This window comes from Taudactylus pleione, unplaced genomic scaffold (assembly GCF_031769625.1).
Source record: "Taudactylus pleione unplaced genomic scaffold, aTauple2 ptg000351l, whole genome shotgun sequence".
Classification (NCBI taxonomy): Eukaryota; Metazoa; Chordata; class Amphibia; order Anura; family Myobatrachidae; genus Taudactylus; species Taudactylus pleione.
Window position 1 is genome coordinate 15837 of NW_028284752.1, and position 15156 is coordinate 30992.

The following is a 15156-nucleotide window of genomic DNA, read 5'->3' on the forward strand; positions in this document are numbered from 1 at the left end:
TGGGACATTGACAGAATTTTCATATTTTGGCCTCTATTCACCACCACAATGGCTTTGAAATGAAACAAACAAGATGTGCTTTAACTGCAGACTTTCAGATTTAATTTGAGGGTAATTACATCCAAATCAGGTGAACGGTGTAGGAATTACAACGGTTTCTATATGTGCCTCCCACTTTATTAAGGGGCCAAAAGTAATGGGACAAACTAAACAATCCTAAATCTAACTTTCACTTTTTAATACTTTGTTGCAAATCCTTTGCAGGCAATTACAGCCTGAAGTCTGGAATGCATAGACATCACCAGATGCTGGGTTTCATCCCTGGTGATGCTCTGCCAGGCCTCTACTGCAAATGTCTTCAATTCCTGCTTGTTCTTGGGGCATTTTCCCTTCAGTTTTGTCTTCATCAAGTGAAATGCATGCTCAGTCGGATTCAGGTCAGGGGATTGACTTGGCCATTGCATAACATTCCACTTTTTAGCCTTAAAAAACTCTTTGATTGCTTTTGCAGTATGCTTCGGGTCATTGTCCATCTGCACTGTAAAGCGCCGTCCAATGAGTTCTGAAGCATTTGACTGAATATGAGCATATAATATTGCCGAAAACACTTCAGAATTCATTCTGCTGCTTTTGTCAGCAGTCACATCATCAATAAATACAAGGGAACCAGTTCCATTGGCAGCCATACATGCCCATGCCATGACACTACCACCACCATGCTTCACTGATGAGGTGGTATGTTTTGGATCATGAGCAGTTCCTTTCCTTCTCCTTACTCTTCTCTTCCCATCACTGTGGTACAAGTTGATCTTTGTCTCATCTGTCCATAGGATGTTGTTCCAGAACTGTAATGGTTTTTTTAGATGTTGTTTGGCAAACTCTAATCTGGTCTTTCTGTTTTTGTGGCTCACCAATAGTTGACATCTTGTGGTGAACCCTCTATATTCACTCTTGTGAAGTCTTCTCTTGATTGTTGACTTTGACACATATACACCTACCTCCTGGAGAGTGTTCTTGATTTGGCCAACTGTTGTGAAGGGGTTTTTCTTCACCAGGGAAATAATTCTTCTGTCATCCACCACAGTTGTTTTCCGTGGTCTTCCGGGTCTTTTGGTGTTGCTGAGCTCTCCGGTGCGTTCTTTCTTTTTAAGAATGTTCCAAACAGTTGATTTGGCCACATCTAATGTTTTTGCTATCTCTCTGATGGGTTTGTTTTGATTTTTCAGCCTAATGATGGCTTGCTTCACTGATAGTGACAGCTCTTTTGGATCTCATATTGAGAGTCGACAGCAACTGATTCCAAATGCAAATGTCACACCTAGAATCAACTCCAGACCTTTTACCTGCTTAATTGATAATGAAATAATGAGGGAATAGCCCACACCTGTCCATGAAATAGCTTTTGAGTTGATAGTCCCATTACTCTTGGCCCCTTAAAAAGTGGGAGGCACATATAGAAACCGTTGTAATTCCTACACCGTTCACCTGATTTGGATGTAATTACCCTCAAATTAAATCTGAAAGTCTGCAGTTAAAGCACGTCTTGTTTGTTTCATTTCAAAGCCATTGTGGTGGTGAATAGAAGCCAAAATATGAAAATTCTGTCAATGTCCCAATATTTATGGACCTGACCTGATTGTATGTATGTATATATATATATATATATATATATATATATAATCCCATCCATTTTTTATAAATTTTTATTCTTTATTTATATGCCACCACAAGGGTTCCACAGTACCTTACAGACAATATAAACAAATGAGCACATAAGAAAACAATTATTAGCAGTACAGAACAATGCAGGACAAGGACATGGTTTCTAAACATTGCTGCATTAGTGATCATAACACTTACATAGGCAGCAAGGTGTCCGCAACCAAGTGTTAGGTTTCATTGCGGGGAGTTGGGAGTAAATTATAGCATAAGTAAGTGTAGGAGAAGCACATAAGAAAAGAGGGCCCTGCTCATGAGAGCTTGCGTTCTAACATATTCACTGTTAGTGAATTATTCTTCTAATCGATTTGCTGAAGTCATTAGGTTATACAATTCAATTTTATGTTGTATGTTTTCATTTTGATATGATCTTATAAGTTAATAGTTGTCCTAAATGTATTCATATTTTAATATGTTTAAATTACTCAGAAATAAACCTCTAAACCTTGGATAGAAATAAAGTGGAGAGAGATAAACCAACCAAAGAATCAGCTCCTGTCACTTTATAGGCTGTTTGAAAAATGACCGTTAGGAGCTGATTGGTTGGTACATTATCTCTCTCCAAGGCTTTGTACATTTAGTTGTGCCCCTTATACAACTGTATGAAATGATATGACCATGCTGTATGTATAGGTTATAAAAGCATTTTTGTGGTCACTTTACAGCAGATGCTGGTGATGATGATGATGACACGAAGTGATGTCATAATGAATTACTGAGCTTGGGCACTGTGACATCACAATGGTGTCAAATGATGTGCTGAGCTACTGGCTTGGAACTCTCACTTCTTACAGTGAGGTAGATGGTAGCAGGTATGTTTTCTAATAGGCCCAAGTCTTATCCTGTCATTTTCTATCTTTTCCCAATATTATCCTCCTATATATCTCTTCCATCACATTCTATAGGACATTACCTATTTTCTATCCTTCCCTTCATTTATTCTGTAATAATATAATCTAAACCATTGCTTATGTAATTAGTGGTACTTACCTATGGTATCTGTAATACATTGGACACAATGCATCTTATGTGCTATTCTACTGAAGTGTAGCTGGAAGGCGCTAGATGCTCCCATTTATCTCATGCAATAATCTCATCCTACAAAATGTAACATTGCCTTTGCATTGCTCCTAAAACCATGATGCAGCTTTGTGTCTACCCCGTACTGTACAAGGAACATCTCTCTCTGGCCAGCTCCCTCTATGGGCCAGTGCTCCTGTTCCTCCACCAATGTGTTCCCTAAACCCATGCACTTCAGTGGAAATAAGTCGCACAGCACATCCAAAGGGGATTTTATCCAGCAACTCAGCTGATTGGTGCTATGTAAATGAGTCCCATTACATTACATTTCTTAATCCACCTATGAAATCGGCCTTGACACAGTAGGAACAATTAGAATGGGAGTTATTGCTAACAAGGAGCATTCCTAATACAATTATTGCTTTTACTTTTCTATAACAACTATTTTTATTTTCAGTGTAAGAAGAAATTTTGAGCGCGTACATTTGTACTTAAAGTATTTGGGAATATAGCAATGCTGAGACGCAGCATGTCCATGAGTTCCCTGAGGTACTGTATGTAACTATCTATAAGATGGAATTGGAGAGTATTTTTATTTATTAGACCCCTAAGTCTTGTTTTTTTTTATTTGCTTAGTTTTTTACTCTACTAAATGGATGATACCTGTATGTACAAGGTGGTTTTGACTTTTTGAATGAGTAATTTTGCTGTGTGACCAGTTATATAATGTATGAGGACCTGTTGCTTACTTAGAGCCTTGTGTGTTACTTATAGTTTTCTAGATGCAGCCTAAAAGTCACTATGTTACATACAGTTGGGCTGATGCAGAGTGAGCACTACACCAGCTCCTCTAGTGTAGCTTATGTGATATGCCCAAAATTATGGGGGAGAGGCATTTACACCTACACAGATGGAGGGACAGGGAAGGGAGGCATTCTAATGTAGGCCAAGCTCAGTAGGGGTCTGATCATACAATTGTGAACACAATCATACCTGGGCACAAATACTGTACACATACAGGTCTGAGGAAGCCATATTCTATCTGGTTGAACAGGGGCAGGTGCAAATACTGGGTGATGACTAGTGAAGATCTTATGGTTGGATGTTTACAAATGCATCACTGAAGCTAATAGGTGTTTCCTTTGTTGTCTATTAATACATTAAGTTTTTCTGAGTGTGTTTTATAGATTAGTTTGGGTGTGTATGAGACGTACAGTTGTTTCTGCTGTATTAGAGAAGAGTGTAAGTGTATGTGATATATGCCTGGTGCTATGCTACAATGCAGCTCCCCATGTGTCTTGCAATGGCATCGGTATGAATTACCACCGGACTTCGGTCCGGCGGTTCAAATCCCGACAGCGGCTCGCCGACATGGCTGAAAATCCCGATCATCCTATAGGTAAGTATTAACTAACCTAACCTCCCCCCCCAACCCTAACCCTCCTTAGGGGTGCCTACCCCTAACCTTCCCCCCAGTGCCTAAACCTAACCCCCCCTTCCCCACCGCATAAAAAAAAAGTCCCCCAGGGGGGTGCCTAACCCTAAGTCCCCCCTGGGAGCCCTAAACCTAAGCGCCGGCTGTCCGCAGCGGCGCCTGGCATCCCTTCGATCGGGATGCCGAGCGCCGGTCTCCCGGCGTCGGTAAAATGACAGGCGTCTAGATTTAGATGCCTGTCATTTAACCCTCGCCGGTAGTAAAGCAGTCAGGAAGCCGGCTGTCGGGATTAGATCCGCCGGCTTCACGACTGCATACCCTTGCAATAGTAGCAGCTGTGACTATACAACTGCCAAGATAGTTATACTAACTCTGTATTTTCTTTTGTAGCCTTCACATGTTGGAAGACACTGAAGATACTGAGGTAATTGTAATTTGTTTCACAACATAATAAATATAAATGCTGAACTGCAGGGCTGCCATCAGAAATTGTGGGGCCCGGGACTAACAAAACAGACAGGGCTCAAACCTCCCCCTCCCCACACACACAATGCGGAAAACAAACACTTGAGGAGAGCACCAAGTGCCGACGGTATGTACGGCTAGTCCCACCTCTCCTTACGGCCCTGTATAGCGATATGCAGAGCTAGACGCACTTCAAGATACAGTTGCATCTGCCCATGCAGCAAATTTGCCTGCCGGAATGCAGTTATGAGAACGGCGGCCGCAATGCCGCCGGTTTCGATACTGACAGCAGAATCCCGACTAGGGACTTAAGATAGGCATCGAAAACCGACGCCTATCTTAATCCTGATGCCAGATTGCCAAAGGATGCAAGCCCGAACGAGGTAAGTCCGGGGCGCCCTTAGCGTTAGCTTCGGGGGGAAGGTTAGGTTTAAGGGTTAGGGTTAGGTTTTTGGGGGGGAGTTTAGAGTTAGGCACCCCTAGGGGGGAAGGTTAGGCACCACTGGGGTAGGGGGGGTTAGGGTTAGGCACTAAGGGGGAAAGGTTAGGTTTAGGCACGAAGGGGGGAGGGTTAGGTTTAGGCACTAACGGGGAGGGTTAGGGTGCGGGGTGGGGAGGGTTATGGTTAGGCTACTAAAAGGGAGAGTTAGGGTTAGGGGAGGAAGGGTAAGTATACTTACCCGACCCATGTCAGGATACCAACCATCTGGATGCCGCTGTCAGTATTCTGATAGAAGGCATCCCAACAGCCGGCATTATATACCCATTCCGTATCTGCCATGCTGCTACTAGGTGCCAATGACATGCCTCCAAACAGCTACAGTATATATATATCTATATCTATCTATATATATATACATAAGTCCAAGTTCAGTCCAGCACTCCTCTCCTAATTGGAGACAGCTTGCTCCTGGTGCCCTCCTTTGGGGTGTGAATCCCCCACAATATAAGAATACAATGCTAGCTTCACTCAATAGACTTTTGGCAATAAATAAACTTCTGTGCTTTAGTCATCGTTTTGGGGCGTGACAGCCCCTTCCTCAGAATACGCAACATGTTGTGTATCCTGAGGAAGGGGCCGTCAGACCCCGAAACGTTGATTAAAGCACAGAAGTTTATTTATTGGCAAAAGTCTCCTGAGTGCCGCCAGCATTGTATTTATATATATATATATATATATATATACACATACATACAGCCACCTATCCAGCCCTGCACTCTGACGATTCCTCTTCCCGGCCACCTTCTGCCTCATTCTCAGAAGCCCTTCAGACAGTGGTGTTGCAGCCCTCTTTTGCCTGCCTCAGCCACCATTTTAATCTTACCATGTTTCTTGTGTTCCCGGCTGCTACTCGGGCACTGCGGCTCTTCTCTCCTAGTCCTTCAGTGGCGCACGGTAGCGTCATGACATCACGCGCGCTGGATAAACTTTATTGTGCATCTACACTGCAGAGGGGACGGACGTCGGACAGCAGGACTGGGACCTCTCACATGGCGGGTTCCTTTCAGTAGAGACAGGTTGGGGAGCAGACCGTCCGGGGTCCCCATATACATTATTTGCACTGGCAGTAGCGGCAGCAGCGGGTGTAGGATGGGGGGGTCTTTCACCTAGCCTGGCTGTAGCGGCGGTGGGCAGGTGGCAGGAGTGGGCCAGGCACCCCTTCTCTGTCTTAGGGGTAAATTTACTAAGATGGGAGTTTTATTTAAAAAGTGATGTTGCCCATAGCAACCAATCAGATTCTACTTCTCATTTACCTAGCACCTTCTAGAAGATAATACCTGGAATCTGATTGGTTGCTTTGGGCAACATCACTTCTTAATAGAACTCCCATCTTAGTAAATTTACCCCTTAGTGTCCAGGCGTGGAACAGTAGTCCCGACAGTCCCCCCCTGATGGCAGCCCTGCTGAATTGTGTTGTACATGTTTCTGTGTGTATAATTGTTCCTCTGCTTACATGCTGCTTTGTACTATTACAGGCTGGAGAATCCCTGGAGGCAGGTATGTGTTGGCATTGTAAATATTCTTTATTACAATTCAGGATGCTCAGGTGGCAGTGAAGCAGTGATTCTGGCTGCAGGGTACCATTCCAAGCACCCTGCTAGCCAGTTATAGGGGCCGTGGGTGAGTGGCGGTGGCTCTCACAGGGCTCTGCACTCTGGGCCTGATTCAGCAAGTAACGCAAGTGGGAGAACGCACGGTGTGAGCCGTTGTTTGCGATCTGCGTATGCATCGCATTGCGCGTGCGCGAACAGGTTGCAGAGTACGCTAAGGGCTCTCTCAGAGTACGCAGGGTGCCCGCAGAGACCTCCAATGATGATTGACAGGAAGTGCCATTTGTGGGTGGTGACAGGGGGGTGGTCGGCCAAACACAGACGTGCCTGTGTGTTCGCACGCCGTTACATGGGTGTACATAAATTAATCTTAGTGGTGCCGCATGCAGTTGGGCTCCTCTCTGTGTGCAGGAATCTCTTAAGTGCTGCAGCAGGGTCAGGTCTACCTTTAGTTTTCACGCAGCTTCGATGGCACTCAATGTTCCCGATGTTTATGCTGTCAATCACGCCAGTGGTGGGCGGCTTTATCTTGTGGTGGGAATTTGCATCTTGTGCTGAGGTTTCCGTGCGTATGCACTGATTAGCATATACTAGCAGCGGATTGGTGCATGCACCTGCTAGTGTGAGTTCCTTGCTGAATCAGGCCCTCTGTGCGGTGGCACCGCTCGCACACCCCTAATTACAGTACTGGTTGGCATACACTGTTGTATTATATGCTACTTTATAACAGCTAACATAACTAAATGACATGTATTTTGTTTTTCAGATTCAGATTCTGATCCAGACGATGCGTAAATATATTATTTGATTAGTACAGTTATCCATCTCGTGAAAGTCCCATAAATAATGACATGAAGTTCTCATATACAATGTTTTTTTCTTGGAGCATATTTCATTTATTTATTTTATTTTCATGAACTTTTTCAGAAGATCAGTGATAACCATGACACATTTTAGTTTCTTATACATCTGGCTTATCTGTATTTGCCTGTGTAGCTCCACGTCATACTCCAGATTCAGCAAGAACGCCGCTATTAATGGTGGAAACATTGTCCATCAGTTTATCACTTATGGGATTCTTCTCTCTTCTAAATGGAGAATCTACATTTCAGTGCTGGGGGACTGAATAAGACACAATATATAAAACTAATATGGACACGACTTAACCCATAATGTTAGTGGTGGACACCTAAATATTGTATCAGTTCTGTTTTTAGCTGTCAGTGAAATGTGACATCACTAGAAGGTTTCTCTGGGGTTCTTCCTGTAGAGAACTAACTCAGCCATGCAAGACGTTACTATAAAATTCATGCTGAGAAATATATAGTTACAGAAGGTATCTTGGTTACTAATATTATAATATCCTAATCCCCTCCCCCGAACACTATAGACTAATAATATGGGGTAATTTTACTAAATTGAGAGATTTTAGAAGTGAGTTTTAGAAGAGATGTTGCCCATAGAAACCAATCAGATTCTAGCTATTATTTTCTAGAAGGTGCTAGTTAAATGTTAAGTAGAATCTGATTGGTTGCTATGGGCAACATCTCTTCTAAAACTCACTTCTAAAAACTCTCACTTTAGTAAATTTATCATCACTACTTTAAGAATAGGAATACAATATTATCATTGGCCTTGACATTGCCCCTGGTTTTAGGGCCATTTGACTAGAGCAAGGTTCACCGGTTCAATAGAAAAAAGTATTGCTGAATATATTTTGCTGGCAAGCATACAATATTAGTCATCTTTTTGTAACCATTTACATTTCAGATTTATGGAAACAGTGAGAAACCATAAAGTAGTATTTGGGTATGTATCCATATCACAAACTCATGTTTTCCTGCCATTGCAAGAAATTATTATTTCCTCCAGGTTGATGTAGGTGTAGCCATGCTTGGTGTGCCTGCTCTTACAGCAAGGATCATGCAAGTTGGGACTTGGGGGTAGATTTACTAAAGCTTTTAAAATGAAAAGTGGTGGTGTTACCTATAGTAACCAATCAGATTGTAGCTATAATTTCTCTGCTACATCCTAGAAAATAATAGACAGCATCCGCGTGGTTACTATGGGCAACATCACTTCTAAAAACTTTCACTTTAGTAAATATACCCATCAGGGTTTGATTCAGAGACGGACTCAATGGAGATATTTACGCAGATCGAGCGATTGTTTGCCAGTACACATGCGTATAAGTAGCAATGGGCATGCACCGTTATTGCTTTGCATTTACGTCCGCACAGAGGATCCACTCGCAAAGTGAGAGACAGGTAGTCAGCCTTTTGGGGTGATAACGGGGCTTGTCAGAAAAACGTAGGCGTGTCTGACCATTTGAGCGCCGTTTCACGGGCGTGCACAAATTAGCCATTGCAATTGCATTTGCAGCATGAGAGCTCTTAGCTTGCAAAGAGAGCTGCAGTGTCTGTAGATGGTCGGACCTGCTGCTAGGACAAGATGGCTGCTCGATGTGTATGGATGTTATAAATATATTTACTCAGGTAAGTGATGTTGTACGCAGATTAAAAGGCAGCAATGGGTGTACCTATGCCCTGATGATTTTTGCAAGAATAAGCATAATTTTGCAGCTGCATTGTGTACAAAATCTCAGCTGGGATTGCATTAGTGTCCAACTCTGAATCAGGCCCTTAGTGCATTAGTGATAATGGTGCCCTGGAACTCCATGTATATGTAAGCTATAGGTTTACTGTGCACGTCAATGTGCATGCCACCAAAAAAATTATTATATTGGGTCAAATGTAATAGGGTGTCTGTTTTAGTAACAGCACAAACTCGCACCTTCTCACATTTTTTAAAGGTGCGAGTTTGTGCTGAAACTCGCAAATGTAATAGCCTGCAAACTTTTCAGCTCAAGCCTATTACATATGCAAATTTAGGTGAGTTTAGGACTATGTAAACTGGCACCTTTTAATGCGACTAGCATTAAAAGGTGCGCATTATACAGAAGCCATCACATATCAGTGAGATCCGTGACGGCTTCTGTGTGTGTTTTTTTAAAAAAAAGACGAGCAGCCCTCCCCCAAAAGCATAACCAGCCCGGGCTTTCTAAAGCCTGCCCTGCTTCTAAAAATACAGGGGACAAACTGCGTAGGGGACCCCACTATATTAAGAACCAGCACAGGGCTTTGCTGAGCCAGCCCTGGTTGTGGAAAAACAAGGGACAAAATGAGTAGGGGTCCCCTGTATCTCCATAACCAGCGCGGGACTCTTTCTAGCAGGGAGGGGGTAATGCCACAGCCAGGGAAACCCTTTCACTGGTTTTCCTGGCCAAAGCATTAACCCTGACCGCTAGTCAGCCCAGGCAGGGGATCCTTGGGGGGTCGAGGACCCCCCAATAAAGGGTCCCCCTCTCCAGGGCAACCCAGGCCTCGGCTGATGGCGTGGGGCTATCCCTGGCACCCCTGGGCGGTGGGTGCCGCGTTGATAGTGTTATTGTGTAGTGTAAAATAGATGTTTAAATATTGTCTTTAGCTGTGGTACTACACGTCCCAGCAAGCCTCCCCCACATGCTGGTACTTGGGGAACCACAAGTGCCAGCATGCGGGGCATTACGTGCCCGCTGGCACCTGTAGTTCAACAGCCAAAGCAATACGTAAGAAAACACAACACACACCGTGACTGTAAAAGTTTATTATAACATACATGCACACTCACACTCACTAACACACATACTCACCTAGTATCCCTGATGCCATCATGGTACCTATAATAAAAATCCATACTCACCTCTCCTATGCGTAGTTCACGTCCTCGTCATTTCAAGTAGGTATCCAGGGGGTTAAAATTAAAAAATAAAAATACCCGAAACCAAGCCGGACTGAGAAAAGTGTGTGTGTGTACCTTTCCTCCACGCGAATTACTGGGGCCCACATGTGCCCAGTCATTGTATACATTGATGTACCACAAGGTTACTTGAGGTGAACCTTGTGGTCACATCATTGGATACAATGTCACTGTTCCCACCATAGACTTCAATGGAGATTTCTCCCCATTGAAGTCTATGGAGGAGACAGGCTGACAGCACACAGCCAATCAGCGAGCAGCTCCGACGGAGGCGCCCACTATTTGGCTGGCGGCTCCTACAATGACTGGGCACACTTGGACCCCAGTCATTCGCGTACACACACATACCTTTCCTCAGTCCGGCTTGGTTTTCGGGTGTTTTAGTTTTTTTATTTTAACCCCCTTAATGCCTACTTGGAACGAGGAGACATGAACTATGCATAGGAGAGGTGAGTATGGATTTTTTAATATAGGTACCCCTACGGAATTCTACTAGACAAGTGGACATGATGGCATCAGGGATACTAGGTGTGTATGTGCGTTAGTGAGTGTGAGTAGGAGTGTGCATGTATGTTACAATAAACTTTTACAGTCACGGTGTGTGTTGTGTTTTTTTATGTATTGCTTTGGCTGTTGAACTACAGGTATCAGCGGGCCCATAATGCCCCGCATGCTGGTACTTGTGGTTCTCCAAGTACCAGCATGTGGGGGAGGCTTGCTGGGACGTGTAGTACCACAGCTAAAGGCAATATTTAACATCTATTTTACACTACACTTTGACATTATCAACCCGGCACCCACCGCCCAGGGGTGCATGGGATAGCCCCGGGCTATCAGCAGAGGCCTGGGGTGCCCTGGAGAGGGGGACCCCTTTATTGGGGCGGTCCCCAACTCCCCAAGGATCCCTGGCCTGGGCTGACTAATGGTCAGATATTAATGCTTTGGCCAGGGAAACTAGTGAAAGGTTTCCCTGGCTGTGGTATTACCCTCCTGCTAGAAAGAGTCCGGTGCTGGTTATGGAGATTACAGGGGACCCCTACTCGTTTTGTCCCGTTTCTCCACAACCAGGACCGTCTCACCAAAGCCCTGTGCTGGTTCTTAATATAGCGGGGACCCCTACGCATTTTGTCCCCTGTATTTTTAGAACCAGGACAGGCTTTATAAAGCCTGGGGCTGGTTATGCTTTTTTTTAATCTCATGGATATGTGCATGTTTCTGTGTTAATCTGACCTGCTCAGGATATACTCGCTATCCTGAAGCTGGTCTATTATTTGGGGACTTTTGGAAAACGTTTTTTTGCGAATCTAAAACTCGAACCCTATTACATTGGGCGAGTTGATTGTTTTCAATAGGAAAACATCTGGATGCGATTTTGAGAATGGGGATTTATAGTAACTGATAAAAATGTGCGTTCTAGTGAACTGACACCCTGTTACATTGGAGAGTTGTGAAAAAGTGCGAGTTTAGTACTAAACTCGCAATTTACCAAAACAGACACCCTATTACATTTGGCCCCTTGTGTCCCAGCACAATGCAGATTGTAGATTGTGATCATATCAGCACTGTGCACCTAATGATCTATGCCTGTCTTCTTAGTTGGGCAAAAAACCCAATTCTTACACCATCTCAGAGGTGGCAGTGATGGACTGTGATCACTTCTTTCTTTAAAGTGCTGTCACTTGAACTATGTTAATGCACTCCCCAAAGTTACCTCAAGGTACGTACACACTGGGCGATATTACTGAGCGATTGCACGATTATGACATCGTAATCATGCAATCGCTCAGTAATCGTGCTTAACTCGTGCACTAAAATGTAGGAAACGACCAGCGATGCGCGCGCCCGCTGGTCGTTTCCGACATTGTCCATCGCCTGAACATGCAGGCCAATCTGCCCATAACGACAGATTGCCCATGTTCAGGAATGATGGAGTGTGCCTCCACTGAACGACTGATCGTTCAGTGTAGGCACTACAGGGGATCAGGAACGACGGTACGATTACAATGTCGTAATCGTACTGTCTTTCCTGATCGCACAGTGTGTACGCACCATTACTGTTATGATTCATTAATACATAAACGGTCATACAAGCAATATTTCAGAAGTATCAAAGGAAAAGCTTTAATTATTTAAATATGTATTTTGTATGCATAGAAGTTAGTTGTGATAGGAAGACCTCGCTCTGCCAGGCGATTGCATAATATTTTGATCCCACTGGATCTTGGAGCTGCCCGTCCAGTTGAGATGTCCCTGGGTTCCTGCGGCAACTGTATGGGCGGTCAGTGGGTCGCCGTACTCACAGCCAGACATGCCGATATATCTGCAAGCATAAAGCCGGCCAAGTGTGTACCCTCTCATCACAGCTTCATGAACTCTGATTAGTGGATAGCTTCAGCCATCGACTAATCAGTTGTGGAGACTGGTCAAAACAATCCACCAATCAGCATTAAGTAACTTAACACAGATGGACACTGCTCACTGCATGTACTATGTATTAGTGACAGACAGGTGGCCAGGAGAAAGGCAGAAGATACCTCCTGGTCACGCTGACCGGGAAGCATCCTCTGCCTGTCTCTTGACCATCAGTCATATATACTGTATGAGGAGCGGGCCTGAAGCCCCAAAGTACCTAAAATGTGCGGAGGGAGTTTCGGGCCACCACTGTGATTGGGGGGATTTTGGGTACCTGCAAAACCCCCTTGCATGTACCACTGTGCAGATTGGGTGCGAGGCCCTATTTCGGTCTGTTATGATATGGTAGCACATGTTGCATAAGGAAAACCCTGATAATTACTATGTGTTTCCCTGATATTCTTTTCTACACTGGAAACTGTATTTACATAATTCATCAGCTTTTATTAATAGATATTAATTATAAACAAAATTATAATTTTGGCCATAGTGCTTTAATCGTAAAAAGTTATTACAGCATGAATGTTCTACAATGTTTATTTTTGTAAATAATCTATACTGCCTATGTCACTATGTCACACCCATTGGCCTAATGTGTCCTTATTCATCAACCAGGGATGTTCTATGAGGTACAAGAATTTTCTAGGCAGCTTAATAAATACCTTCAGTGGGACTTTAATGGGGTTGTGTAGTCTTTTAGGACCCATACACAGATCAGTGTTTTGTTAAAATGTATCAGATTGTACAAACTTATTGTGTGTAGAAAATATTTTCAAATACAGCATATTTTTCAATAAAGGACATGTTTGAGCATCCACATTAATGTGTGGGAAAATAGAGAAGATACATAGCAATTTAAGTACATGTTCTAATCTGCGCTAAATGTATTATTATAGATGAATCTGTTAGTAGTTTTTGAAAAGAATCCTGTCATAGACAGGATTCTATAAATATATATATATAACTATTTTTCTTTTTTTCATAGGGAAAACTTCTGTAGAATGACATGGAGACCATCTCTAGCTACAATAGTGAGCATTGAGTAAGTGTATAGAATAACATTTGTTATTCAGCAATTATGGCGCCAATTAATCAAAGGGTGAAATACCTATTGCCAATGAAAATTGGTGTCTTCAGCATTGATAGGGCTTTATTTAATTATGCCATAAATCACTAAGGATTACTGCTGGCATTAGGTCTCTAGCTATCCCTTGTTAGTTAACTGAGTACATTAAGCCTCATGCTATCTGAATGTGATGGTGTTCAGACTGGACATCACTGTATGTGTGTCACACTGATCTAATAGTTACAGTCTAACATAGAATGCTCCATCCTCTTATATCACCAGACAGACCTTGAATCCCAATCTCCCCCCCCCCTCCCCCATGCTTATGCAGTCAGTCCCTGCAATGTGATGTTAATAGGACAGGTGACTCAGCTGACTACTCTCCTTCCTGCAATTAAATATAGCAGAGGGTCATGGCAGTACCGGCATACTATGTTAATTAAGCACAATAAATGCATGCTACACTTTAGGTTCAGTTTTGCCAGGTATGAATTTATTTATTTATTATTTATTTATTAACAGTTTCTTATATAGCGCAACATATTCCGTTGCGCTTTACAATTGTAAACATTAATAAAACATAACTGGGTAATAGCAGACAGATATATAGGTAGGAAGAATATATATATATATATATATTAGGGGTGTGCACCGGCCACTTTTCGTGTTTTGTGTTTTGGTTTTGGATCTGGATCTTTCTTCGTGTTTTGGATCTGGATTGGTTTTGCCAAAACCACCCTTCCGTGTTTTGGGTTCTGGGTTTTGTGTTTTGGATCTGTATTTTTTTGAAAAAAAGCATAAAAACAGCTAAAATCACAGAATTTGTAGGTTTTTCTGCTCCTATGCTATTATTAACCTCAATAACCTTAATTTCCACTCATTTCCAGTCTATTCTGAATACCTCACACCTCACAATAGTGTTTTTATGTCCAAAAGGTTGCACCGAGGTAGCTGGATGACTATGCTAAGCGACACGAGTGGGCGGCACAAACACGTGACCCATCTAGGCGTGAAACTGCAGTGGCAGACAGGATGGCATTGAAAAACTAGGCCCCAAACTGTACATAATGCAAAGAAAAAAAAGAGGTGCAAGATGGAATTGTCCTTGGGCCCTCCCACCCACCCTTATGTTGTATAAACAGGACATGCACACTTTAACAAACCAATCATTTCAGCGCCAGGGTCTGCC

The 15156-nt window shown here is 43.2% G+C and overlaps 1 protein-coding gene across 1 annotated transcript in view; it reads left to right on the forward strand.

Annotated features, from left to right (window-relative positions):
* LOC148508691 (uncharacterized) overlaps positions 1-15156 on the forward strand; it is a 96559-nt gene that overhangs the window by 10112 nt on the left and 71291 nt on the right. Inside the window, exons 2-8 of the mRNA XM_088444192.1 lie at positions 2385-2531; positions 3197-3288; positions 4565-4598; positions 6617-6638; positions 7458-7482; positions 8462-8500; positions 13887-13943. Of these exons, the coding sequence (XP_088300318.1) occupies positions 3254-3288; positions 4565-4598; positions 6617-6638; positions 7458-7482; positions 8462-8500; positions 13887-13943 (212 nt within the window). The 5' untranslated portion in view covers positions 2385-2531; positions 3197-3253. The remainder of the gene's footprint in view (positions 1-2384; positions 2532-3196; positions 3289-4564; positions 4599-6616; positions 6639-7457; positions 7483-8461; positions 8501-13886; positions 13944-15156) is intronic.